Consider the following 26,539-nt stretch of genomic DNA (forward strand, 5'->3'; position numbering starts at 1 on the left):
GACATAGAAACCAATCTTGCAATGAAAAGACTTCACAACATTCTCTTCTGGCCAATGATGTGAAACATCTGTCTGGATTTTTTAAATAAACTTAAAGTAAAAGGCTGTACTTAAGTTAATACTTCTGGAATGGAATATGACCTACGGAGCTTTGCAGTTGTTCATAATTACGTCACTTTATTGTGATATGAAGGGTGGTATTCAGTGGGCCTGAAGAGCCAACTGAATTGGCCAGTCATGTCAACACCTGTAATAGCTACCACTTATAGAGATGCTCAACAGGAGTACAAAGGCTCTGGACCATATAGATTGACTGTATATAACTGGACTCCACAGATGAAGTTAATCTGTTTTCATTTTTCTTTTAATTGGCATAATTTTTCTTTTTAATTTTTGTGTGTCTGTCTGCCCTATCCCAAAATTAACTATTGTAATGCTATATAATGATTGGAATGGGAGAAGGTTTATGCTAAATGATGAAAGGATTACATATTTGTGTCTCCCTTCTTGAGTAAGAGAAGTCAGGTTCATCTTTTGAATGCTTGTCCATATATATTCCACTTTTGGTCAGTATGCCCCCTGTGTACTCAAGTTCAGATTGTTTTGGCCAGCATTGTTCATTGGGGTTGCACCTGTGCGCTGAATGTCCTTGTGTCTCCCACCCAAGAGCATATAGGGTTTGGGCTATCCCCAGCCGTTCCTCAGTTACTTATCACTGCTTGCCTGTGGCTACAAGTTGGAACTTTCAGTGTCCGAGCTTCTTGCCCACTGTGGGGTCTATCAATTATATTGTAATAGATAGGTACTTAGTCATTAGGAGTAACCTTTGATATCTAAGAAGAAGAAACTTTTTCTTCTTTGTCTGAAATTTTACCAGGACCGGGGCCAGTCATGATGGAACACAAATCTCCGGCTTTAGAAACTGCCCTTCACTCGAGACCGTAATGCCTCTTAGAAATGGGTATGCAAAATGCTTATTGTGTCTCAGTGATGTGCCATTTGTAAATTGTTCTTAGAGAACTCAAGGCTAGAGTCTCACCTGAAGTTGCTCTTTTTGAGGAGGCCAGTGCATTCCTCTTCAGACCCTGGATGAAAAGCCTGAGCACTCATCCTCAAAAATTATTCCCGCTGGCTTGTCTGCATATACAGATCATCAGTACCTCAGAAATTACTTGGTTCCAACCTCTTGTCACTGAGGCCCCGGTACCAACACTTTCTGTTCACCTGCCTACAATACTGGCGTACTCCATATTGAAATCCTACACTGTGTTGAGACCTTATAGTTTCTTCAGTACCAGACTCACTGATACTATCGGTAGTAAAGGATATCTCCTTTGGTGCTGAGCACGTCAGCGGTATTGAAGCAGACAATTTAAGAATAACCATGAGTGGTCAGTAAAAGATACCATTATTCAAGATACATTCATCAGGCGTGGTCAAACAGACATAGACCTGGAACACAATCAAAGAGAAAAAACTAGTCACAAGTTCTGTTCCAGAGCAGGGCAGAGTCAAGGATTTGCATCCAACACATTCCTGATCCCCTGGTTCCTGAGTATATGATTATATATAGAATATATGATTACCATCAGATTCCATTGTTCTAATCTTGATAGTTTTCAGAACACTCAGGCAGGACTCAACCAGAATAGCACCAGGCAAGCCAGGGTTGTTTAGTTCAAAATCTCAGTGAATCTCTCTGTTCAACCTCCAATCCAGTTGCCTTTTCACCCCAGTGTGGTATCCCAAAGACGCTGCAGATTCTCCGTTTGGGTCCACCTTCCCTGTACCTCATGGCATGGATGCTGGCTGCTTAAGATCTGTGGAGATGACCTGTTCATCTCAGCTACAGAATATTCTTATGTACTGTAAAGAGGACTCTACGAGGCTTGATTACTCTAAGTGGAAGAGATTTGCGGTCTAGGCACACCACCATCAGTTATCTCTTTGTCAGGATCAGATACTTGAAATATCAGAATACCTTCTATTGGTAAGAATCTCTGGACTATCTGTGAGCTCCTTAAGGGTCCATCTGCCAATTCAGGAATATTTGACCTTCTCACACTCTACAGTAGCTAGGTTCATGAAGTGCCTTATCTAGGTATATTCGGGGTCTTCTCCTTGGGATCTCAACATTGTACTAACTGGTTGATGATGCGTCCAACTGTTGAGCTACTAGCTACATGTTCCCCATTTAATTTATCCATCAAAGCAGCCTTTTTTGTAGCAAAGACATCTGCTAGAAGCTGAGGAGATACAAGCACTTGTCACAGGGCTTCCATACATGGCATTTCATAACGATAGGGTGCCCTTGAGACCTCACTTGAAGTTCCTGCCTAAGATAGTCTGTAATTTCCATCTCAATCAAATAATATATCTGCCTGTTTTCTTTCCCACATCCATGTTCCAACAAATACAAGGAGGAAGCTAAACTTCATAACTTAGATGTAATTAGGGCACCTTCCTTCTACCTGTCTAGGCCATTTAGGATGTGCCCTAGATTGTTTGTATCTTATGGATATAAGGTGAAAGGACAGGTTATATCAACACAGACACTTTCTAGTGGATTTCTGAATGCATTAAGTTGTTTTATGCAATAGCCAATTTAGATCTACCATTGAGGGTTACAGTCCACTCTGTGAGAGTTCAAGCAGCCCTTGTAGCATTTTTGAGAAAAGTTTTAATAGTAGAGATATGTAGGGCAGTTACCTGGAGTTCAGAGTGTACATTTATCTAACATTATTCCATAGTAACAACATCAATATCTGATGTACACATTGGCAGGACTGTCTTACAATCATTGTTCAGCTAGACTCTTAGGTCACTGCTTGTGAGTTACCAACAATGGAATATATAAATATATATGGACAAGCACTCAAAGATATGGTTACTTACCTTACAGTGAATGTGTTTCTTCTAGATTTGTTGTCCATAGAGATTCAATGATCTGCCCTCATTTCCCACTACTATGGAATCCTGTAACACCTGGATTTTGTGTTTGGTGAAGGAACTAAGGGACAGTTGGATTTTCCCCAATCTACATCTTGCTACATTTCAGTGGTGCATGATGTTATTCTTAGTCTGTATAGTGTATTTGTAAAGGTGCTGTGTAAGCGTAAGCTATTATATTACTACAGATCATCTTTGTAGGACCTTAAGGTCCATATATTTGTAATAAAAGCGAATATTTTTCCACGCTAGGTTGTCTCCTGTACAATAAGTTGTCATCACACAAAGCTAATAGAATTTTTTTTCATATGCTATGTCTTGTCATGCATGTTGCCCATTCATTTCATTAGAAGTTTGTAGAATAAAATGGAAACACACATCTGTGAACTGAATGGTGACTGAATTTTCTCTTGCATGAAACATAGACAAAAATGACCTTAATTGTTGGGTTGAGAACAATTTGTTAATAAAGCAGAGGCAAGACTCCGTGTGTGTGTATTGTAATACATGCACATGCATATGTATTAATATGAATATATTTTATTTTAATCTTCAAAGTAATTTACCATCATCACCCACCCAGTGCACTTTTCTGGAGCTTTTTGAACTTCAGTATCAGTTTGAAGAATTTTGAATGAAAATTATGAGAACATCAAGCTTCTTGCTATGTATAAAAGGAAACAGTTTTTTTTTTTAAAAGGTGTGCAATTGTTTAGATACCCATTCCTTTGCTCACTTAGGTGGAGTAATTGGTGATGGAGAGAGTGGGGCTGATGGGTAGAATCATAGAAATGTAGCACTGCAAGGGACCTTGACAGGTCATCTATTCCAGTTCCTGGCACTGAGGCAGGACTAAGTAGTATCTATATCATCCCTGTCAGGTGTTTGGAGGTTCTTAAGAATGGTTTAGACAATCATGAAGATTTCACAACCTCCCTAGGTAATTTGTTCCTAACTGTAAGGGTAGTTAAACATTGGAAGTTTTTCGTAATGTCAAAGCTAAATCTCTTGTTGCAATTTAAGCCCATTACTTCTCCTGTTCTCAGTGGTTAAGGAGAACAATTTATCACCCTTCTCTTTATAACAGCCTTTTGTATACTTGAAGATTGTTACCAAGTCCCCCTTCAATCTTCTTTCTTAATCTTGAGGTGAGTGAGCTTGTTTGGTGGTTCGTTTTTTTTCTCTCTCTTTTGGGTTACTTAAAGTTACAGTGTCAGTCGGGATTCTGTGTTTAGGGATTGTTTGAGACTTTGTTCCCTTGATCATTTTTGATCAGCTTTAGTCAGCCTTGAGATCACTCTTCCCCGGTGTGATTGACGATGGGGTTGGGCTGACATAGGAGAGAGAGTTTTAAAAGCCAGAGGCTAAACGACCAAGAGGAACTAGCAAACGGGAATTTGTTGGAGGGAGTCGCAATATAATTGCTGTGATTAGGAAAGGCCACATTGCCAGTGTCAATGCTGCTCCTGTCTCCTCCACCTGCACCTGTGTCCAGACAAAGACCCTGGCCATGGATGCCTCAGTCTACAAATCCATACCAGGATCTGGACAGTGGCCTGCATTTCCCTTTCATAGAAAACCAAGCTGAGGAAATCGTCCAATGTGAAAGGTGCCTGTGGGTGAAATCTCTCAGGAAGGAGGTGGGGAGAGGTAGAGGAGGAGGTAGCTAGGCTGAAGAGCATCCATGCACACAAGGAATTCATTGAGAATATTCATATGGAGACTGCCAAGGCTGAGGAAACTATCTAGCTAGAGAAGACAGCTGTGTCACCACCGGGGTAGGAGGATATGGCTCTGTCACAGGGAGGACACTGGCTGCTGGTTACTTCAGGCAGCAGGCAGTGCTCCATCCCTGCTCCCAACCTACTTATCATAGTGATGAAAAACAGTTATTCTAACCTGGCAACAAGGGATGAGGAATTGCCTGCAAAGATGGAGGAGGAGAAGCTATTTAGAAAAGCTGGACGAGCACAAGTCCATGGGGCTGGATGCCCTACATCCGAGAGCGCTAAAGGAGTTGGCGGATGTGATTGCAGAGCCGTTGGCCATTATCTTTGAAAACTCATGGCGATCCGGGGAAGTCCCGGACGACTGGAAAAAGGCTAATGTAGTGCCCATCTTTAAAAAAGGGAAGGAGGAGAATCCTGGGAACTACAGGCCAGTCAGCCTCACCTCAGTCCCTGGAAAAATCATGGAGCAGGTCCTCAAGGAATCAATTCTGAAGCACTTAGAGGAGAGGAAAGTGATCAGGAACAGTCAGCATGGATTCACCAAGGGCAAGTCATGCCTGACTAATCTAATTGCTTTCTATGACGAGATAACTGGCTCTGTGGATGGGGGGAAAGCGGTGGATGTGTTCGTCGACTTTAGCAAAGCTTTTGACACGGTGTCCCACAGTATTCTTGCCAGCAAGTTAAAGTAGTATGGGCTGGATGAATGGACTACAAGGTGGATAGAAAGTTGGCTAGATTGTCGGGCTCCACGGGTAATGATCAATGGCTCCATGTCTAGTTGGCAGCCGGTATCAAGCGGAGTTCCCCAAGGGTCGGTCCTGGGGCCGGTTTTGTTCAATATCTTCATAAATGATCTGGAGGATGGCGTGGATTACACTCTCAGCAAGTTTGCAGATGACACTAAACTGGGAGGAGAGGTAGAAACACTGGAGGGTAGGGATAGGATACAGAGGGACCTGGACAAATTAGAGGATTGGGCCAAAAGAAATCTGATGAGGTTCAACAAGGACAAGTGCAGAGTCCTGCACTTAGGACCGAAGAATCCCATGCACCGCTACAGACTAGGGACCGAATGGCTAGGCAGCAGTTCTGCAGAAAAGGACCTAGGGGTTACAGTGGACAAGAAGCTGGATATGAGTCAACAGTGTGCCCTTGTTGCCAAGAAGGCTAACGGCATTTTGGGATGTATAAGTAGGAGCGTTGCCAGATCGAGGGACGTAATTGTTCCCCTCTATTCAACATTGGTGAGTCCTCATCTGGAGTACTGTGTCCAGTTTTGGGCCCCACACTACAAGAAGGATGTGGAAAAATTGGAAAGCGTTCAGCGGAGGGCAACAAACATGATTAGGGGACTGGAACACATGACTTATGAGGAGAGGCTGAGGGAACTGGGATTGTTTAGTCTGCGGAAGAGAAGAATGAGGGGGGATTTGATAGCTGCTTTCAACTACCTGAAAGGGGTTCCAAAAAGAGGATGGATCTAGACTGTTCTCAGTGGTAGCTGATGACAGAACAAGGAGTAATGGTCTCAAGTTGCAGTGGGGGAGGTTTAGGTTGGATATTAGGAAAAACTTTTTCACTAGGAGGGTGGTGAAGCACTGGAATGCGTTACCTAGGGAGGTGGTGGAATCTCCTTCCTTTGAAGTTTTTAAGGTCAGGCTTGACAAAGCCCTGGCTGGGATGATTTAGTTGGGGATTGGTCCTGCTTTGAGCAGGGGGTTGGACTAGATGACCTCCTGAGGTCCCTTCCAACCCTGATATTCTATGATTCTAAGCTGTGTACCCTCAAGGGGTCGGAGGCACCCTTCTGTCACCCTGACATGGCATCCAGGAAGGTATGCTGCCTGCCAGGGACCCGTATCTGAGATGTTACAGAGGGATTGTCAAGAATCATCCAGCCCTCTGTCTACTACCCCATGTATCCACGTAGGCACTAATGATACTGCAAGGTATGTCCTGAGCAGATCAGAAGTGACTGTCAGGCTCCAGGAGTAAAGGTGGAGTAATTGGGGGTGCAGGTGATGTTCTCTTTGATCCTTCTGGTCAAAGGTAGGGGCCCAGGCAGAGACTAATGCATCCTAGAGGTTAATGCGTGGCTGTTCCGATGGTGTCACCAGGAGGGCTTTGGCTTCCTTGACCGCGGGGTGCTGTTCTGGGGGGAAAGGACTGTTGAGCAGAGATGGGGTTCACCTGCTGAGTAAGGGAAGAGTATCTTTGGATACAAACTGGCTAGTGAGGAGGAATGACTGGAATATTTGTATAGAAGGGTACAGCTTGCTCAGGAAGGACAGGCAAGGAAAAAAGGGAGGAGGTCTTACCTTGATGTTGAGATGGAAATTGGAGACAGATTTGTTGAAAGTCTCTGGGTAAGGATAAAAGGAGTAAAAAAAACAAAGGTGATGTCATGGTAGGGGTCTATTATAGACCACCTAATGAGGAATAAGAGGTGGATGAGGCTTTTTTAAGCAGCTAACAAAATCATCTAAAGCATAGGTCTTGGGGGTGATGGGGACTTGAACTACCCAGAGATCTGTAGGGAAAATAATACAGCAGGTCACAGATTACTCAGCAAGTTCTTGGAGTGCATTGGAGACAATTTTTTATTTCAGAGATTACAGAAAGCATCTAGGGGGAGGGGCTGTTCTAGATTTCATTTTGACAAATAGGGAGGCACTGGTTGAGAGTTTGAAAGTGGAAGGCAACTTGGGTAAAAGTGATCACGAGTTCATGATTCTAAGGAATGGGAGGAGGGAAAACAGAATAAAAACAATGGATTTCAAGAAGGCAGACTTCAGCAAACTCAGAGAATTGGTAGGTAAGATCCTGTGGGAAGCAAGCCTAACGGAAAGGAGAGTTGGCAGGGTTTTTTAAAAAGATAAATTATTAAGGGCACAAAGCAAACTATCCCAATGAATATGAGAGATAGGAAGTATGGTAAGAGGTCACCCTGGCTTAACCAGGAGATCTTCAGTGATCTGAAATTCAAAAAAGAATCACACAAGAAGTGGAAATTAGGTCAAATTAAGAAGGGATGAATATAAAAAAAATAACACAGGCATGCAGGGACAAAATTAGAACAAGGCACAAAATAAAGTTGAACTAGCTATGAATGTGAAGGGGAACAAGAAAGCGTTTTAACAGATACATGAGAAGCAAGAGGAAAACCATGGACAGGGTAGACCTCATTCAGTAATTGGAGGGAAAGGCAATAACAGAAAACACAGCAATGTCTGAAGTATTAAATGTCTTTTTTTGCTTCAGTTTTCACCAAAAAAATTAGCAGCGATTGGACTAACATAATGAGCCATAAATATAAACGGGGTGGGATCTGATGCTAAAATAGGAAAAGTAGTAGTAAAGAATTACTTTCACAAGTTAGATGTCTTCAAGTCAGCAAGGTCTGATGAAATACATCCTAGAATATTTAAGAAACTGGCTGAAGAGATCTCTGAGCCATTAGCAATTATCTGAGAATTTGTGAAAGATGGGGGAGAGATCCTAGTACTGGAAAAGGGCAAATATCATAGAATCATAGAATATCAGGGTTGGAAGGGACCTCAGGAGGTCATCTAGTCCAACCCCCTGCTCAAAGCAGGACCAATTCCCAGTTAAATCATCCCAGCCAGGGCTTTGTCAAGCCTGACCTTAAAAACTTCAAAGGAAGGAGATTCCACCACCTCCCTAGGTAACGCATTCCAGTGCTTCACCACCCTCCTAGTGAAAAAGTTTTTCCTAATATCCAACCTAAACCTCCCCCACTGCAACTTGAGACCATTACTCCTTGTTCTGTCATCAGCTACCACTGAGAACAGTCTAGATCCATCCTCTTTTTGGAACCCCCCTTTCAGGTAGTTGAAAGCAGCTATCAAATCTCCCCTCATTCTTCTCTTCCGCAAACTAAACAATCCCAGTTCCCTCAGCCTCTCCTCATAAGTCATGTGTTCCAGTCCCCTAATCATGTTTGTTGCCCTCCGCTGAACGCTTTCCAATATTTCCACTCCTCCTTGTAGTGTGGGGCCCAAAACTGGACACACTACTCCAGATGAGGCCTCACCAATGTCGAATAGAGGGGAACAATTACGTCCCTCGATCTGGCAACGCTCCTACTTATACATCCCAAAATGCCGTTAGCCTTCTTGGCAACAAGGGCACACTGTTGACTCATATCCAGCTTCTTGTCCACTGTAACCCCTATGTCCTTTTCTGCAGAACTGCTGCCTAGCCATTCGGTCCCTAGTCTGTAGCGGTGCATGGGATTCTTCGGTCCTAAGTGCAGGACTCTGCACTTGTCCTTGTTGAACCTCATCAGATTTCTTTTGGCCCAATCCTCTAATTTGTCCAGGTCCCTCTGTATCCTATCCCTACCCTCCAGTGTTTCTACCTCTCCTCCCAGTTTAGTGTCATCTGCAAACTTGCTGAGAGTGTAATCCACGCCATCCTCCAGATCATTTATGAAGATATTGAACAAAACCGGCCTGAGGACCGACCCTTGGGGCACTCCACTTGATACCGGCTGCCAACTAGACATGGAGCCATTGATCACTACCCGTGGAGCCCGACAATCTAGCCAACTTTCTATCCACCTTGTAGTCCATTCATCCAGCCCATACTTCTTTAACTTGCTGGCAAGAATACTGTGGGAGACTGTCAAAAGCTTTGCTAAAGTCAAGGAAAAGTATTTATGGTATTTATCTATAAAAAGGTGAATAAAGACAATCCAGGGAATTATAGACCAATCAGCTTAACTTGGATGCCCAGAAAGATTATGAAGAAAATAATCAAACAATCAATTTGTAAGCACCTAGAAGAAAATTAGGTAATAAATAACAGTCAACATGGATTTGTCAAGAACAAATCCTGTTAAACCAACCTAATATCCTTCTTTGACAAGGTAACAAGGCTTGTGGATGGGAAGATGAAGTAGATGTCTCATATCTCCACCATAGTAAGGCTTTTGGTACAGTCTCACGAGTGTCTCATAAACTAGAGAAATACACCCTAGATCAGGGTTCTCAAATTTTTCTTTCTGAGGCCTACCCCAACGTGCTATAAAAACTGCATGGCCCACCTGTGCTACAACTGTTTTTCTGCATATAAAAGCCAGGGCAATTGTCTGGGGTCCCATGCCACAGGGGCCCCCACAAAGCTACATTGCTGAGGCTTCGGCTTTAGCCCCAGGTGACAGGGCTCTGGGCCCTGGGCTTCAGGCCTATGCGGTGAGGCTTTGGCTCTCTGCCTTGGGCCCCAGCGAGTCTAACACTGGTCCTGCGTGGCAGACCCTCTGAAACCTGCTTGTGGCCCCCTATGGGGCCCCGGATCCCTGGTTGAGAACGACTGATCTAGAGGAACCTACTATAAGGTGGGTGTACAACTTGCTGGAAAACTGTATTCAGAGAGTCGTTAACAATGGTTCGCAATAGAGGTGGAAGAGCATATTGAGTGGGATCCCGCAGGGATCTGTCATGGATCCAGTTCTATTGAATATCTTTTAAATGGACCCTGAAATCTTTTTATTTACTACTACTACTTATTATTTTTTTTTTTAATTTTCTCTGGAGTTTGGTCCTTGACTATACCTTGACCAATAAATTTGGACCTTGACAAAAAAATTGGTGAAGGCCTTCTTGCAGAACCTGGAAAAGTGTATATGAGTGCCACCAAAGTTGTGCATGATACAAATGCAGCTGATCATTAACAATACAGAGAAACTGACTGTGTAGAAAGTGCTGTTGAATACACAAACTAAGCTGGGAGAAAACAAAAATTTCTCAGAACTCTTTCAGTTCTAGTATTCTTAGAAGTTACTCGTAACAATAGTATGTATATACTTTTCAGGTAGAATTATGATTTTTCAAGGTGAATGTGTCCTTTTAAGAACTTTTTACACTAAAAAGTTAATGACATTTTTTGTTAATGTTGTAGTTAGTAAAGTCTTGAAACTAGTTAAATTATCAGATTAAGTGGCACTTTCAGGGAAGGCATTCACAACATTACATTTAGTTATGTTTCTCTGAGCTCTTGTCATTTAATGTGCAGCACTCACATGGTACTAGCATCTTCAGAGCAACTTTGTGAACACTGATTTTCATAACTGACCCAGTGAGGTGGGTAGGTTTAGTTAATGGACTTAGTTTTTTTCATTTTGAAAGACTGTCACTTTGAGAGAGCTTCCCCTTAATACTGATTTGTGCTGGCAGTATCTCTCCAGAGAAAACAATGTGACAACTTTAAGTATAGCAGCCCCCATTTTTAGGTGGAAAATCTTTTGCAAAGTGGTTATAACTTGCCAAAGAGCATAAGTAATCTGTATCAGAGCAGGAATTGGAATCCAGGAGTTCCCATCTGCCAGTCTTTGCTCAGTCTACTAAGATACACTTTTTCTCATCATCTGTGCTCTTACAAGGAACACTGAAATTCAACATTACAGGTGAATACTCTTCCTGAGCTATTGTTTGAAGTTTATATTAGGACAATCACCAAAAACCCTTTTTCAGATTGGGGTCCCATTGTCCTAGACACAGTGCACATACACACTTAGAAGACACTGCCCCATCCCAGACAGTATATAATCTAAGTTGAAACAAAGTATACAGTAGGAGGGAGGAGGACAAGGGTAATGAAACTAAGGTCATGAGCTTATGCAGCTTAATTCTTGCACAACATAATAGTTCCAAGTCATCTGAAAGAGTTTAAAAAAAAAAAAAAAAGAGTAAAATTTGGCTTTCCTCAAATTCTGCATCACACAGCTATAATTATCTGTCTGATATTTAGTGGTCTAAATAGAAGTGGGTTTTCATGAAGAATGTGATGAAGGAAAAAGGAGTGGCCTTACCAATTAATTTAATCAGTGCTTCCTGCATACTTGGTTAGTGTAAAATATCCACGATGGGTGGAACTTTCAGAATTGATCGGCATTGGCCTGACTCTGCTCTCATTGAAGCCAGTGGGAGTTCATTTTCTGTTGATTTCAGTGGGAGCAGAATTAGCTCAATGCTAATTTGAAAATCCCCCCCTGTGGAAAGTTTGGGAATGGTGGGTGTCTGTTAGTATGTATCAGAGTAACAGCTGTGTTAGTCTGTATTCGCAAAAAGAAAAGGAGTACTTGTGGCACCTTAGAAACTAACAAATTTATTTGAGCATAAGCTTTTGTAGCTCATGCTGTAGCTCATCAGTGTGCCCTTGTTGCCAAGAAGGCCAATGGCATTTTGGGATGTATAAGTAGGGGCATAGCGAGCAGATCGAGGGATGTGATCGTTCCCCTCTATTCGACACTGGTGAGGCCTCATCTGGAGTACTGTGTCCAGTTTTGGGCCCCACACTACAAGAAGGATGTGGATAAATTGGAGAGAGTCCAGCGAAGGGCAACAAAAATGATTAGGGGTCTAGAGCACATGACTTATGAAGAGAGGCTGAGGGAGCTGGGATTGTTTAGTCTGCAGAAGAGAAGAATGAGGGGGGATTTGATAGCTGCTTTCAACTACCTGAAAGGGGGTTCCAAAGAGGATGGCTCTAGACTGTTCTCAATGGTAGCAGATGACAGAACGAGGAGTAATGGTCTCAAGTTGCAATGGGGTAGGTTTAGATTGGATATTAGGAAAAACTTTTTCACTAAGAGGGTGGTGAAACACTGGAATGCGTTACCTAGGGAGGTGGTAGAATCTCCTTCCTTAGAGGTTTTTAAGGTCAGGCTTGACAAAGCCCTGGCTGGGATGATTTAACTGGGAATTGGTCCTGCTTCGAGCAGGGGGTTGGACTAGATGACCTTCTGGGGTCCCTTCCAACCCTGATATTCTATGATTCTATGATTCATCACAAAAGCTTATGCTCAAATAAATTTGTTAGTCTCTAAGATGCCACAAGTACTCCTTTTCTTTTTGTTAGTTTGTAGTCAATTATCCTGACGCATGTGTTGCAGATGTGTGTGCATTTAAAAGTGACATGTTTTCTGTCTCTTCCAATTCAGTTCGAATAAGGAGGAAATCAAGACGACGTTCGCAGTGGGGTAAAGGCATTATTAAAAAGAGAAAAGTCAACAATTTGAAGAAAGATGAAGATGATGCAAAATTTGCTGATGATGAAAATCATGGGGATGGCAGGAAGCTGCTGGAGAATGGGGAGCTAGAAATCAGCACAGACTGCATTGAGGAGAATGGAGAGGAAATGGGAGATCTGTCTATGACAAATGATGAATCCTCTTGTGATATCATGGATATAGATGCAGAGCAGAGACTTAACAATGGGACAGTAGGGAAAGAAAACAGTTTTGCATCAACAGAAGAAGAGAGTTCAAATGAATCCCTGTTAGTAAATGACAGTCTTACTGTGAATGCTGAAAAGGAATCAAGGAAGGAGTCTCCATCTAAGTGGGACTGTGTGAACGGTGAGGCACACAGCTTAGAGGGGATAGCTGTTCCAGAATGTCAGAATGGTAAAGCAGAACCAGTTAATGTTTCAGCATGTGACAGTGATTTGTCTCGTAATGAGCAAAAAGCTGTGTCTGAAGATCAGCCAAAGGAAAAAACAGAAGCTTCTGGTGAAAATCAGGGAGCTGATTTGGTGAAACAGTCTAATACTGAAGTACCACAATACAGCAATAATGAAAAGACACCACTGAGCAGCACAGACGTTGAGACTAAAGATATTGAACCAGAAAAAGAAGGTATGGTTTACGTTTTCAGTACGTCCAGTACTGAGATTAATGCAAAAGTAAATATAGATGGGTATACTTTGTTTGTTGCAATAGCAGGTGAGTAGTGTGTTTTGTGAACTGCAACCTGGACATTTTGAACATCTAATATTCTTATAACAATGCCATAGTAAATGCCATTTTTGGTCACATTTCCTTAGATAAATAAGTCTACCTTAGTATTGACAATGTTCTATATGCTTCTGTGTGGTTTCTGAGGGGAAACTGCGAATATACAGGTAACATTTTGTGATACCGAAAAAATCTTTTTTTAAAGATTCCTCCCACTGTTAGTATGGGACGTTAGTATGTTGTGGGTTCATAGTGCTTTCTGATCTAGGCATTTACAGTGTCACTGTTTCGGTTTTAATTCAATAAAATATAGAACATACATAATCTTGCAGGATTTCCTTATTGCAAATTTGAAGGATTTTGATGAAATCAGGTTAAGAGTAGAATATTTGTAAAAAATTTGAAACAAAAGCTTTTTGCCTGAGGTATACATGTTGCTTTCCAAGTGATGATCCCTGCTGGGAACAGTTTACAATCAATCAATAGATAGACAGACAAAGGACAACAAAGAGGTGGGAAGGATAATGGTGAATAAAAGCAGAGAAACAACAATCCCTTAGGGCCCACAGTTTCCTGGGGGCGGGTGAAAGCTGTTCATTTGCTTGCCTGCTTTTTTGTTAGCTGTTTCATAAATAGGTACAAGAACAATGTATCTTTAAAAGGTTACTGTTAGGGTTTGCAAAAGAAATGAGTTTTAACAAAGGTTTTTAAATGATAGGTGTCGTTATTCCTCAGTGTATAAGGCTTGGAAGTGTTTTCCAAGGATAAAGAGTAGCATGGAATAAGGTACAGTAATAAGTGATAGGAGGAGATGAAGAGTATGTGTAGATTAGAAACTTGAGCAAGGCAGCGTACATGAGAAGATGAACAGGAAAAAGTGCTGATTTGTCAAGAGGAGTGGATTTTTGAGGGCCTTGTAGGTTAGGAACACAATGTTCTACTTGATGTGGAAGGCAAGAGGTAGCCAGTGAAGGGACTCAAACTGGGGGCAATCTGGCCTGAGTAATAGGGGTCAAAAATACTTTTAGGAATTTAATTATGTATAGACTGAAGAAACCCAAAGCGACAATCAGTATTTTAAGAAGAGAGGTGGGTTGAATGGTTGAGGCAAGAGATAACCTATGGCAGGACAGGATCAGCAGTAGCAATAAAGAGAGAGAAGAGTAAATTTTGGGAGATGTTGTAGAGAGAGAACCACTAGGATCTGGCAAATGCTTGGATGTGGAAGGAGGAGAGAAAAGTCAAATATGACAGAGATTTCAAGCTTTGGTGTCAAAAGATATTAAAATTTTACGTATAGTGTTGGAGAAGGGAGGGCTTGGGAGGAAAGATGAGAAATTTGGTTTAATCAGGTGGAGAGATTTGGAGAATTTGTCTTGCATCTGCACTTTCCTTAGAAGTTAAACAATTTGATGTTGCTCTATAGAGGAGATATAACAGACCCACTTCTGCAGTGACTTGAAAATTATTGTTGGGAATTAAGGGCTCAGTTTTGAAGTTGAGCTTTTTCATAGGTGCCTTTGAACTGTACAGTTTTTTTTAAGAACATAATTAACTTTTAGGAAAATATAAATCATCGTGAAAGTGAAGACTAATACTATGTATTGGTTGAACCTTCATGTTTATGTATTAAAAAAAGGAACCTGTGCATTTTGTAAAAATCTCAATGCACAAAGCTTCAGCAGGCTTTTGGTATCGTAAATGACATGATTCAATATACTTTAAAACAAAGTATAATTTATTTTTAAAACTTAAAACTTTTTTCTCAAGTTTTTACTTTAAATAATATATCCATCTACTTGTCTAAACTCCAGCAGAGTTGTTGTTTTATCTTCTATCTACAGTGGGGAAAAAAAATTTAAAAGTATCTTTACTTTTTGCAGAAATGTATCTGAGAGCGTGACACCATTAAACCAACGATTTCAGTGGCTTAAACTTACTGTAGGTTTGTGAGAATTCCACATTTATCCATACTTCTCCCTACATTTTTAAAATTTCACCCATGTTAAAATTTGATTGGAGATTTTTGGTAACATTGCCTGTTCAGCCTGCACATGCGTCCGTCACATCTCCGTGCCTGTACCAAGGCAATGTAGCGCAGCCTGGGTAAACAGCCTTAAGTTCTTTCTCAACCACGTTTGACCAGAGATAGTTTAGTGTGTGCCCGTTTTTCTCTTTAGAGTTAGAATGTAGTATATAGTGTTAGTTCTCTAGTTTAGTTTATAAGATTCTTAGTACTTTATAGTTGTTGGAACTGTTATTCCCTTTTTTTCGGGGGGAATTTTTGTGTGTGTGTTTTCCCTTACTGAGGTGTCAGGTTTTTTTTCTTGTATCTGGGATACCAGGCTCCCCAGGTTTTAAAACGTGCCTCTCTTGTTGAAAAGTGATTCCCGTCAGCGATAAATGTTTTCAGCATATTGCTTGGGAGACTCACATATCCCCAGCAAGTGGAATATTTGCACTTGTTTTAAGGGACGATCCCACAAAAACAGGGCAATTAAGTATAGAGTGTTTGTGATGGAGAAAGCCTTAAGACTGACTTCAGACCTGGGGACAGGAAACCCCCTGAACAGGAGCCCTCTGCTTCCGTTAATGTCCTGTCTACATTGAGATCATGTTTACAAGAGCTTCCAAGGTGAAGACAGCATTGACATCCTGGTCTCTGACACTCTCCATCAGCGAGGTACTTATAATCGCTTCATCAGTACCGAGTGCTTCCCACTCAGAGACTAAGGAGGGGGGTCAGGTAAGTGAAGGAGAACGTAAAGTTCTTTCTTAAAGAAGATTCAGGAACCAGAGACCTCAGGGCCCTGTGAGGAGTGCTGTTGAGGCTCCAAATACTTTGGGTACCATGAAGCACTCTTAAGACTTCATCTAAGTCCCATTCCTTGCTGATAAAGGGTGCAGTATCAAAGACTCCTACTGTGGCTGTCATCAGAGCCTATGCTAGTAAGAGAGCAGCCTCACTGGAATCTGCAGTACCCTCAGACCCATGATCATCACCTCGGACAGTGACATCGAGAACAACTTCAATGCCTGTACCATCTTCCAAGTACCACAGGAGTTCCGGTACCCTCATGAGCATGAGTCTCCCCTCCTTGTGACTTCCGAACATCTTTTGGTACTGAGAGCTGCTAAGTCACCAGTTGCGCATGTTGTATTGAGACGCACTACTTCCCAATTTCTACCATTCAGAAAGAACTGTTGTAACTTCCTTTACAATATGTAGAAGAGCATTCGTAGTCAGACTCAGAGCTTTCTATTCAAGGCTTTCCAGTTTATTTGCTCAAATAATAGTATTTGCTCAAGGAGATATTATTCTCTGCAGATGGAAGGAAGGCAGGCAGGATACAAGATCTCTGCCTGTTAATACTTGGGATCATTAGCAATGGCTACCTCCTCCCATGCCTTGTGAGCCTCCTCTTTGGCCTTATTGGGACCCATGGGCAGTGTACTATCTGCAGTTTTCAGTGTCCCCAATTCAGTCTCATAAGGAGCATAAAAGACCTCATTTTCCGGTACCTTCCATCCCTCCCCTCCATGCTGAATCAGCAAAAGAGACCTTTGTGAAGCAAGGGGCGAAGGTGGACAAGGAGGTCACTCACCATACAAATATCTCTTCTTCGTCACCTGATTAGGCAGTAATGCTTCCACCATCACCATTAGCTGATGACTTTCAGCAGTTCCAGGACCTACTGAAGCAGATAGTGAACACGCTTCAAATTCCCCTGGAAGAAATCCAGGATTCCCATCACTAGCGTCTGGACATATTACATACTTCTGCTTCAGCACTGGTGGCACTTCCAATTTAATGAAGCTCTCCTTGAGCCAGCCAAGACCATAGGGCCAAATTCCAGCAGCACACCCTACCTGCAAGAGTGCCAATTAAAAAATACTACACTTGGGCCAGGGACCCTGAGTTTTTTGTTTTTACACCTGACACCAAATTCTCTGGTCCTGAACACAGTTAATGAAAGGTGCAGACAGCATATTCCTAAAGCTACCCCATATAACAAGGACCAGAAAGGGTGTCTGGACCATTTTGGTCATAAAAGCTCCTCTTTGGTCACATTACAGATTAGGATTGCAAATCATGCAACGCTGATATCGAAATATGACTATCTGAATAACCAGAAGTTTAATGCTGTTGTTGACCATTTACCAAAAGAACATTAGGATCAGTTTAGTGCCATAATTAGGGATGTCAAGTGATTACAAAAATTAATCGTGATTAATCGCATGATTTAAAAAATTAATCTCGCTATTAATCACGCGATTAAAGAATAATAGAATACCATTTATTTAAATATTTTTGGATGTTTTCTACATTTTCAAATACTGATTTCAATTGCCACATAGAATACAAAGTATACAGTGCTCACTTTATATTATTTTGATTACAAATACTTTGCACAGTAAAAAACAAAAGAAAGTGTTTTTCAATTCACCTATTACAAATAATGTAGGGTAATCTCTTTATCATGAAAGTTGAATTTACAAATGTAGAATTATGTACAAAAAAATAACTGCACTCAAAAATAAAACAATTTAAAATTTTAGAGCCTGCATGTCCACTCAGTCCTACTTCTTGTTCAGTCATTCACTCAGACAAACAAGTTTGTTTACATTTGCAGGAGATAATGCTGCCCGCTTCTTGTTTACAATGTTACCTGAAAGTAACTGGTGTTTTTTGCATGGCACAGTTGTAGCTGGCATCCCAAGATATTTAGGTGCCAGATGCTCTAAAGATTCATATGTCCCTTCATGCGTCAACCACCTTTCCAGAGGACATGCTTACATGCTGATGATGGGTTCTGCTTGATAACGATCCAAAGCAGTGCGGTGCAACGCATATTCATTTTCATCTTCTGAGTCAGATGCCACCAGCAGAAGGTTGATTTTCTTTTTTGTTTGTTCGGGTTCTGTAGTTTCTGCATTGGAGTGTTGCTCTTTTAAGACTTCTGAAAGCATGCTCCACACCTCGTCCCTCTCAGATTTTGGAAGGCACTACAGATTCTTAAATCTTGGGTTGAGTGCTGTAGCTATCTTTAGAAATCTCACATTGGTACCTTCTTTGCATTTTGTCAGATCTGAAGTGAAAGTGTTCTTAAAATGAACAATATGTGCTGGGTCATCCTCCGAGACTGCTATAATATGAAATGTTCCAACTTGTTTGGATTATTTTTTCTACTGAAACAGTTTGGTGAATTTAACATATCGTGAAATCTTTTGGTTGACCTGAATCATGATGTCTGGTGACAGTAAGAGTGAAAAAGTACATGAGTCAATAACACTTTCCATAGTGTGTGTTCTTCAAAAGCCTGGTTTAAAACATTTTTTAATACATCAAATTAAACAAGATGAGTATATAACTCATTGCAAGTGATTTTTTCAGCTACTTTTGATAGACTCCTCTGAGAACTTAGACAAAAATTTGAAAAATACTGGGCTTCTTTAAAAAAAGAAGCATTAAGGCTTGTTGGAAGGTCCATGGAACAATCCCAGATATCAGACTGAAAATATCTCACAAACTAAGGTTGCTACCACTGACAAGCACAACTTTAGGGCCCAATGCTGAACATCCATAATTCCTATTGAGGTCTAATGAAAGTTACTGGTGTTCTGCACTTCTCAGGATTAGTCCTTCATAGGCAAGTGACAGTTGAGTACATTATAGTCTTTTTAGCTTCAGTTTGTGTCGTATCTAAATTTCTAACTCCAGAAAAATAGTCAACTAAACATTGTCCCCTCTGAGCCATTAAGAAACAATGCTGACTTGGCTCTAAAGGCAGTCCTTTTATCTAGCTTTTTGCCTCGAAGAATGGTTCTATGGCAAAGGATCTCAAAGGTGTGAAGCAGTGGAGTAACCAGCATGGGATATATGAGTGGACCACGACTTTGGGTGGGTGGGCAATTACGGGGTGGGGGGGCTGGGAGGGCAGAAGGAATGGAGGGCCTGCCTCTCCCCAACCCCCTGCAGCCTGCTTTGCAGGGGGCAATGGATGCACCCTCTGGCCAGGGGCGCCTCGGGCATGCATCGAGTTCTGGGAGGAGATGCTACTTTCCAGTGTCACGGCTCTCTTCCAGGTCTCTCTTCTCACACTGGCCCAGCTCCCCCCAGATGGCAGGCCTACCTTTTTTGAAGATCTCCTCTAGAGCCGCCGGATACCCACTCACTCGCCCTCCTCCCAGTGGTGGATTAGCCCCTGGGCCAACCTGGGGCCCCGGAAAAATGGGCACCCCTGCGCCTCCACCTGCTCCACCCACCCGGCACTCCTTCCGGGGAGTGGGTTGGGAGCATGGGAGCTTTCTCCACTCTGCCCTCCCCACCATCGCTCTAGGCTAGATGTGGGATCGGAGTGCAGGGGCTTGCCCCTCTCCGCCCGCCCAACCGGCGCTCCAGCCTGAGAGTGGGGTTGGGATGCGTGGGCTTGCCCCAATCCACCTGCCCAGCCCTGGCAGGTGCGCCAGGTGGGTGGAACTGAGCAAGTTCCTGACCCTGCTCCCTGGCTGGAGTGCCAGGTGGCCGAAGTGGGGCAAGCACTCCCTCTCCCCGGCTGGTAGAGTGTGACAAGCCTCCGTGACCTGACTCCACTCCCCGGCAGGAGCGCCGGATAGGTGGGCAGAGCAGGTCAATGGCCAGGGCAGAGCCGAGGCTGTGGGATGGCCTGGATGCTAAGTGGGTGGGCCAGTGCCCACCCAGGCCCACCTGTGGCTATGCCCCGGTATGAAGTATGTTGGAGGGGCTCAAGGGGAACTGAAGGGAGAAGAAATTAGTACAGTAGACCAGTGACAACAAGTACCAGTGACTGGAAGCTGAATAAACTGGAGCTAGTCAAATTCAGACTTTAAATAAGATGTACCCTTTTAATAGTGAGGGTGATTAAACATTGGAACATCTTGTTGTGGAAAGTGGTGGATTCTGCAACACTGTCTTTCAGTAAAGATTGTGCTTCAGTATGCAGTATTTCAACCAGAAATTATGGGCTGGATGCAGAAATTAGTGGCCTGTGTTAAGCAGCAGGTCAGACTAGATGATCGGCTGTTGACTTTGATGGGAGGTAGCTGCTTTAATAGTAAATTCTAATTATCTTCTTATATTTTCAGCCAGGTTTCCAAAACCAGGGTGTTGTGTACAAATGATTCTGTCCTATTTACAGCTGTCAGTAGTAACACAAGGTCAAATCTTAATTTCAATGCCTCGATAATATGGTGGTATGGACTATATAAATGCCATTAGCTGTTTTAGTGGGGGTTTGTATGGGTCATCGTATTTGAAAGACTATTAGAAATGTGTTACATTTAATAAATATTGTACTTCAATTTTTTCAGTTGTTCCTCATGTGCCATAATTTTGCATCCAAACTGCAGGTGTATTGAAACTTAAGAAATCTCGAAAAGTCACTTTGGAGCCCCCAAAACCTGCAAGTCTGGAGCAGGTTCCAGAGGAACCATTGGATCTCATACCCCCTCTAGTTGTTGACCATGACAGATTAAAGGTAATGGTATTGAGAAGTAAATTTAATAATTACCAGTACCAACTCTTTTCAAACATCATGGAAGATATTTTTATACTCTGTACAGAATATTGTGAAGACCAACTTCTGTTATTTTATACTGCAGAAAGTATAATCTTTTCTGTCAGCATTATCTTTTAAAGATTTTCTTTATCCAGCAATTTTTATTTAATTAGTGACCACATAACAAAATTGTTAAATACCCATTTGTATCTTACTGTTGTATCTGCAGATACAGTAATAAATATACATATAAAAGCTTTTTAATAATTATGGTATAACAGTCCAGTCCAGTGTTTCCAATGCAGTTCGTGCAGACATGATTATGCAGTAACAGGGGTTGATGATGTGGTTGTGTTTGATTGGTGAAGTGGAGTTAATATCTGCTCTCTTCCTCCCCACCCACATCAAGTTTTTTGTGTGTGTAGGCATCACAACAAAGGAGAGTTTTTTTTTTTTTTTTAAGAAGGGTTTTGAATGTTTACAGAGAGCGTCTCCCAAGTGTGAATATGTTTTCCATAAGTGTAGTAATTAGAGAATCTCTGCATACTGAAACAAACAGATGTAAAGAAGATCTCTATTAAGAGTTATCTGCTCTTCAGGTTGTTGACAGCAGTTATATTATTTACATACTGAACCATGTTCTTGTTTGGAATATAAAATATGCTTCTAGCACATTTCTGCTTTGTCCATAAACAATTAAATGTAATAATTAGTCTCAAACAGATTTCAAGAATGAATATATGAAAAACTTGATTCTTTATTTGTGTTATATTTTTCCTCTTAACAGAAACTACTGGATTTGTTGGTTAAGAGAAGTAACGACCTGACTGTTGACCAACTTGAGAGGCTGTACTCACTCCTTAGTCAATGCATCTATCGGCACCGTAAAGATTATGACAAATCACAACTTGTAGAGGTAAAGTTTTACAATTTCTCTTATTTCTCATCTGAATTTTGCAATAGAATTTGGGTAGCAATATTTCTGTATTAACTGGTGCACATTTGAAATCCTCTTTTGAAAACTGTATTTACTAAAGATAAAAAGAAACTTGGTGCAATAATGGCTTAAGGAACAGAGTGAACATTAGTTTCTTGTATGACCCAATCTCCCTATTTTTCCCTTGCAAACAATCAAACCCATCCTGGGTTGTGTCTGTTTCTGTCTCATTAAATGCTATTTTAAAGAACATAGAGGAGGCAAATGACAAAATCCATAAAATTCATACTACTTCTCCAGTCTTATATCTGAACTCATTCTCTAGAGGGTGAGGGTAAGGACAGGAATCTGATAGCTTGAGAAAACAGGTGCTAATAACTTAGAATACCATTAAGAAGCAGGAGTATCCAAGTAGTCTTGTTGGCCCTAACACTTACTATTCTGGGTTTTGGGTGAATGACTTAATTTCTGTAATCTCTTCTGCAATATGGAACTAATACTTGATGATATCTATCTCACACGAGTGCTGTAAAGATTAAATTCTTGGCTTGCTTTGCACTACTGATCTTTCAATGTAAGTAGTAGGTCTGGAATATTTTGACTACTTGGAACTACAGGTTCAAATGAACCTCATCTCAGCCCTTCATTCTTACGAGGTGCATAAATTAAGCTGTATGTTAACTTCTATATGTGGCTTTCATGTAAAACACAAAAATGAAAGCCTTCTTGGCTCTGTGTAGTTGTTAAAGATCCCATGATGTGATTGGCAAGTTTAGGCATTTTCCCTACTACCCTTGGGCAAAATCTGTGTGTCTCACCCCCATCTTGTCCAGCAGGCTGTGAGCCAGTTGTCTCTGTCACTGCCACCCTTCACCTTAGAAATGTTTGCTTTCAGAAGCCCTATATCTGAAGAGTTTGTAAAGTACTTTGGGACTTTTGAGTAAGCATAGTGTTTAGCAACGTAAAGTGCTATTAGTGCTTAAATATCTTCCTTTAAAAAGGTTTTTCAGACTGAAGAACATGTCTTTTGCTATAGTCCATTTATAAGATTAGGTTTTAAAAAATACTGGATTCATTTCTAACCACTGGACAGTAGATGGTTGGTATGAAACCTTACATTTTTGTATGATGTGGGAAAAGACTACTACTTTTCAGTGGCCATGTTTCAAATAAATGAGTGACCTTAAATCAACAAACAGAAGTATTACTTGGCAGCAGCTCTGGTCCACCCCTCAGCCTTCCTCATTTAGTAATACATGGAAGGCGCATCAGTCTTATCTTATCTGAAGTCTAATCTTAATACACCTGCATCTTCCCATTAACCATCAACTAGGAAAACTGTTTTCTGCATTAATGCTTCTTTAATTAGTCTCCCATTTATTGTTTTCCATCCACTAGCAGAAATGGTTAACAGAATTGTCTGTTTTCTTATAAATTATTTGTTCAGGTTTAAAAAAAATCATAGTAGATCTGATTTATATAACACTAACTTTATTTCTTTTGCTGTATATTTATATATAATTAATGCTTGGTGTCTCTTGCAGGAAATGGAAAGAACAGTTCATATGTTTGAAACATTCCTGTGATCTCTTTGAGATGGGTGGGTTTATCCTCTTAAACTGCTCATGGGAGAGCAGTCTTCTGAGCCATTCGATTTCCAATTGCACCAAGAATGTGCAGAGCCTTGGTCTTAAGTGCTCGCTCTCTTTCTGTTAAATTTGGTGCTATTGTCTCAGGTACCTGAAACCAACCAGCCTACAAGAACCAAACAGAACTTCAGACAGTTGTATCTGATCTAAATAAAGAATACAACACCACAACTTGGAGATTTTTGGTGCTACAGAAACTGCTCTCATTTCTGCTCCTGTTCTCTCTACATGCATTATCTTTTGGGAAACTTCAGACACAGTGGAGCAGACCAACAAACACAAAAAAACTGGATAGAGCAGATCTAACTAGGTTGAATTTTTTTAAATGGACAACTTTTTAAATTTTCCTTTTCATTTTTTTTTTTCTTGTTCTCTGGGGTAATGGACAGAAACCTGTTTCAAAGATGACAGTGATGCATTGTGTTAGGAAACTTGAGTAACTGGATGTACAGTAATTTGAAAATGAGGCTCTTTAGAACTGCCTTTAATGTGCCTTTTTAGTCAATTGAGAAAGATAAGGCTATTCAAATGGTTGGGCTTGTAGCAAATGGCAGAGTTAGAAAGCTGTCTTCAGAATGAAGAGCTCCAAAAGGATGATTTGATTTCCTCATCATTGAATGGCAACCAGTATTATGGTTCTAAAATGCCTGTCTTACTCTACAGAACTAAACTAAGACACACTGAAAAAAGAAACACACTTTACCAAAACAGTGAAATTCCTTTATTCTATGGGTATATTTATGTTATAGAAATAAACTACAGAGTGAAACTCTCGTATGTTGCTGAAAACGAAGTGAAGAGAATATTCGTTAAGGGGGCTGTTCTTTTTTCCCACTATTCTATTTATTTGTTGTCCATTTTGAGTTCTTAGAAACAAAAGTGTTTAATTTCTTTCTGAAGTTTTGTTTTTATTAAAGCTAAGACTTGCTGAATGGACATAGAAAGGAGAGACAGTTAGCCAAAAGTCCTGGAGCCCTAGCTCACTGTAAGTACAATTGAGTCCAGGCTCCCACACCTTGGGCCATGTATAGCAGTATTAACGTGGGGGGGTGGGCGGGGAAGATACTTTATATTATCATTGGCCATTTGTGGACCTCTGAACTGGGCTGTGTGGATTGCAGTTCTCTGTAGCTGAATAGTGAGTGTATCAGTAGTTCAAAACCTTCCTTTTTGGAAATTGGAGACACACAATCTAGGCAGTTGCAAGAGGCAAGGACGTTGCAGTAAAAGTCTTATCACAGGCTCAGTGTTAAAACATTACCTGGGCTGATTTGTTTTAGACAAATAAGTAGAAAATGTTGTAGACAGCTTGGCTGGTGTTACCATATGTTATCGTTCATTATAACTGTTATATGTAGCTGCAGGAGCGTCTTTCCAAAATATGCAACACGTGTTTTGTTTTTAATTAGAGAAAACCGTCTTGGACTACTGCAGAGATACTGAGCTACCTCAGCTTTTTCTATTTTAGTTACCAACAGTGTTTACGGAGAACTGTAACACTCTCTGCTACCGTTTACATGCTGAAGCTAAGGTACTTGTCTCCATTTCTTTGGCTAGTAGTAGTATGCCACTGCAGAAGAACAAACTTGGGCCTTGGGATACCGCAGTAATCCAAAGTGCTTCTTTGTATTTTATGTTTAAGCCTTCTAATTCTAGTGTGACCTTTTTCTCCCCCAGAATGCCACTTGTTTTCTTATTATCTAAGAGAAAAAAGTTTGAAGGCTTAGTATGCATCTAGTCATACTATTCTAAATGCAACCCATGTAGAAACACTGTATATTTTGGTGAGAAAGTGCGATTAAAAATAACAAAAAACAAACCAACAAAACCCCCACATTTCAAACACAGTGTTCTTTGCTCTCTCAAATTTGATTATGGGGATTTTTTTCATGTTTCCTTTAGTATTTATTACTATCGTTCCTGTTTCAGATATTTTTCTGTCTGGTACATTAATAACAATTTTGTATTTTGATGGAAATTGTTGCAAACTTTAAGATTTGATTAAATAAAATGTAGCAGATTTTTTGTAGCAAGTTTCTGGTAAAAGGGTTTTTTGCAAGTCTCAGGTTCTTGCTGCAGCATTTTTTTAAAAAAAAAAATATTTATTCCAGTTTCACTTATTCAGAGAAGTATTTGTTCAGGTAGTAGCAGGACTTGTGAAAGGTAAAACTGCATACATTTTTAACATGTTGTTAAATCTGTATGAATTAAACAATTGAGTTTTTTGTCATCAGTGAGTTTGACAAGCAAATATAAGCTCACGCCTAGCATTAAAGCTCACACCTAGCATTAAAATGCTTCCAACAGGTCAGTTCTTTTTAAAATAACTTTTAATAGTCATTAAAAGTTGATATGGAAACTGAAAGGTGCAACTTTACTAATTGAGGAGTTGCAACTTCAATATTTTAGGTCTTCTGAAAAGAATTAGCCAATCTAAATGTGTTTTTCTTGGGTAAAATTATACCTGCCTTTCTGGCCCAAATAACCACATTACTACATCAGTTTTTTTTTTTTTCCTTTACAGATGCCTGGTGGGTATAGAGTTAAAGCAGCTGTTAATCTATCCATGTGGTCTAAACTTGTTTACTATTTGTACATCTTTATTTTTTGTTTTGCCGTATAGCACTGGCAAGGATTTGTACAAATCAACCTCTGTTCCTTGTTTTCTGATGTGAAAATTGCAAATAAACTCCTGTGCAAGGCCTTGTTCTTGGGTCAGTACAGTGTGGCACAGCCAGATGGAGGTAAACTTTATTGGCCATTGGGACTGTATTGGAGGTAGTGGAACTGTTCTAGGGTGAAGTTGGTGGCTGTGGAGTTAATAGCATTTGCAAGCTTGAATCTCACCTGTGATTAATTTTTGTTTGTTTTGTCGATTTTTCTCATATGCCAATGTATTTATAGGATTACTGTTTTTTTTTTTTTTTTTTTTTTTTTTGTATTATCTTGTCTTCCCATTTTTTGATTAAGTTGGTGGGTCAGCTCTGGCTTTT

General features: G+C 40.8%; 1 protein-coding gene across 2 annotated transcripts in view; it reads left to right on the plus strand.

Annotated features, from left to right (window-relative positions):
• Window positions 1-24,564, plus strand: part of ATAD2B (ATPase family AAA domain containing 2B) — a 170,917-nt gene extending 146,353 nt beyond the window's left edge. For both annotated transcript variants that reach the window (XM_074947518.1, XM_074947519.1), the window contains exons 25-28: window positions 12,646-13,341; window positions 20,812-20,939; window positions 21,748-21,876; window positions 23,442-24,564. In XM_074947518.1, coding sequence (XP_074803619.1) covers window positions 12,646-13,341; window positions 20,812-20,939; window positions 21,748-21,876; window positions 23,442-23,483 — 995 coding nt within the window. In that variant the 3' untranslated portion in view covers window positions 23,484-24,564. The remainder of the gene's footprint in view (window positions 1-12,645; window positions 13,342-20,811; window positions 20,940-21,747; window positions 21,877-23,441) is intronic.
• Window positions 24,565-26,539: the final 1,975 nt, after the last annotated feature.

The sequence above is a fragment of the Natator depressus genome, chromosome 3, assembly GCF_965152275.1.
Source record: "Natator depressus isolate rNatDep1 chromosome 3, rNatDep2.hap1, whole genome shotgun sequence".
NCBI lineage: Eukaryota > Metazoa > Chordata > Testudines > Cheloniidae > Natator > Natator depressus.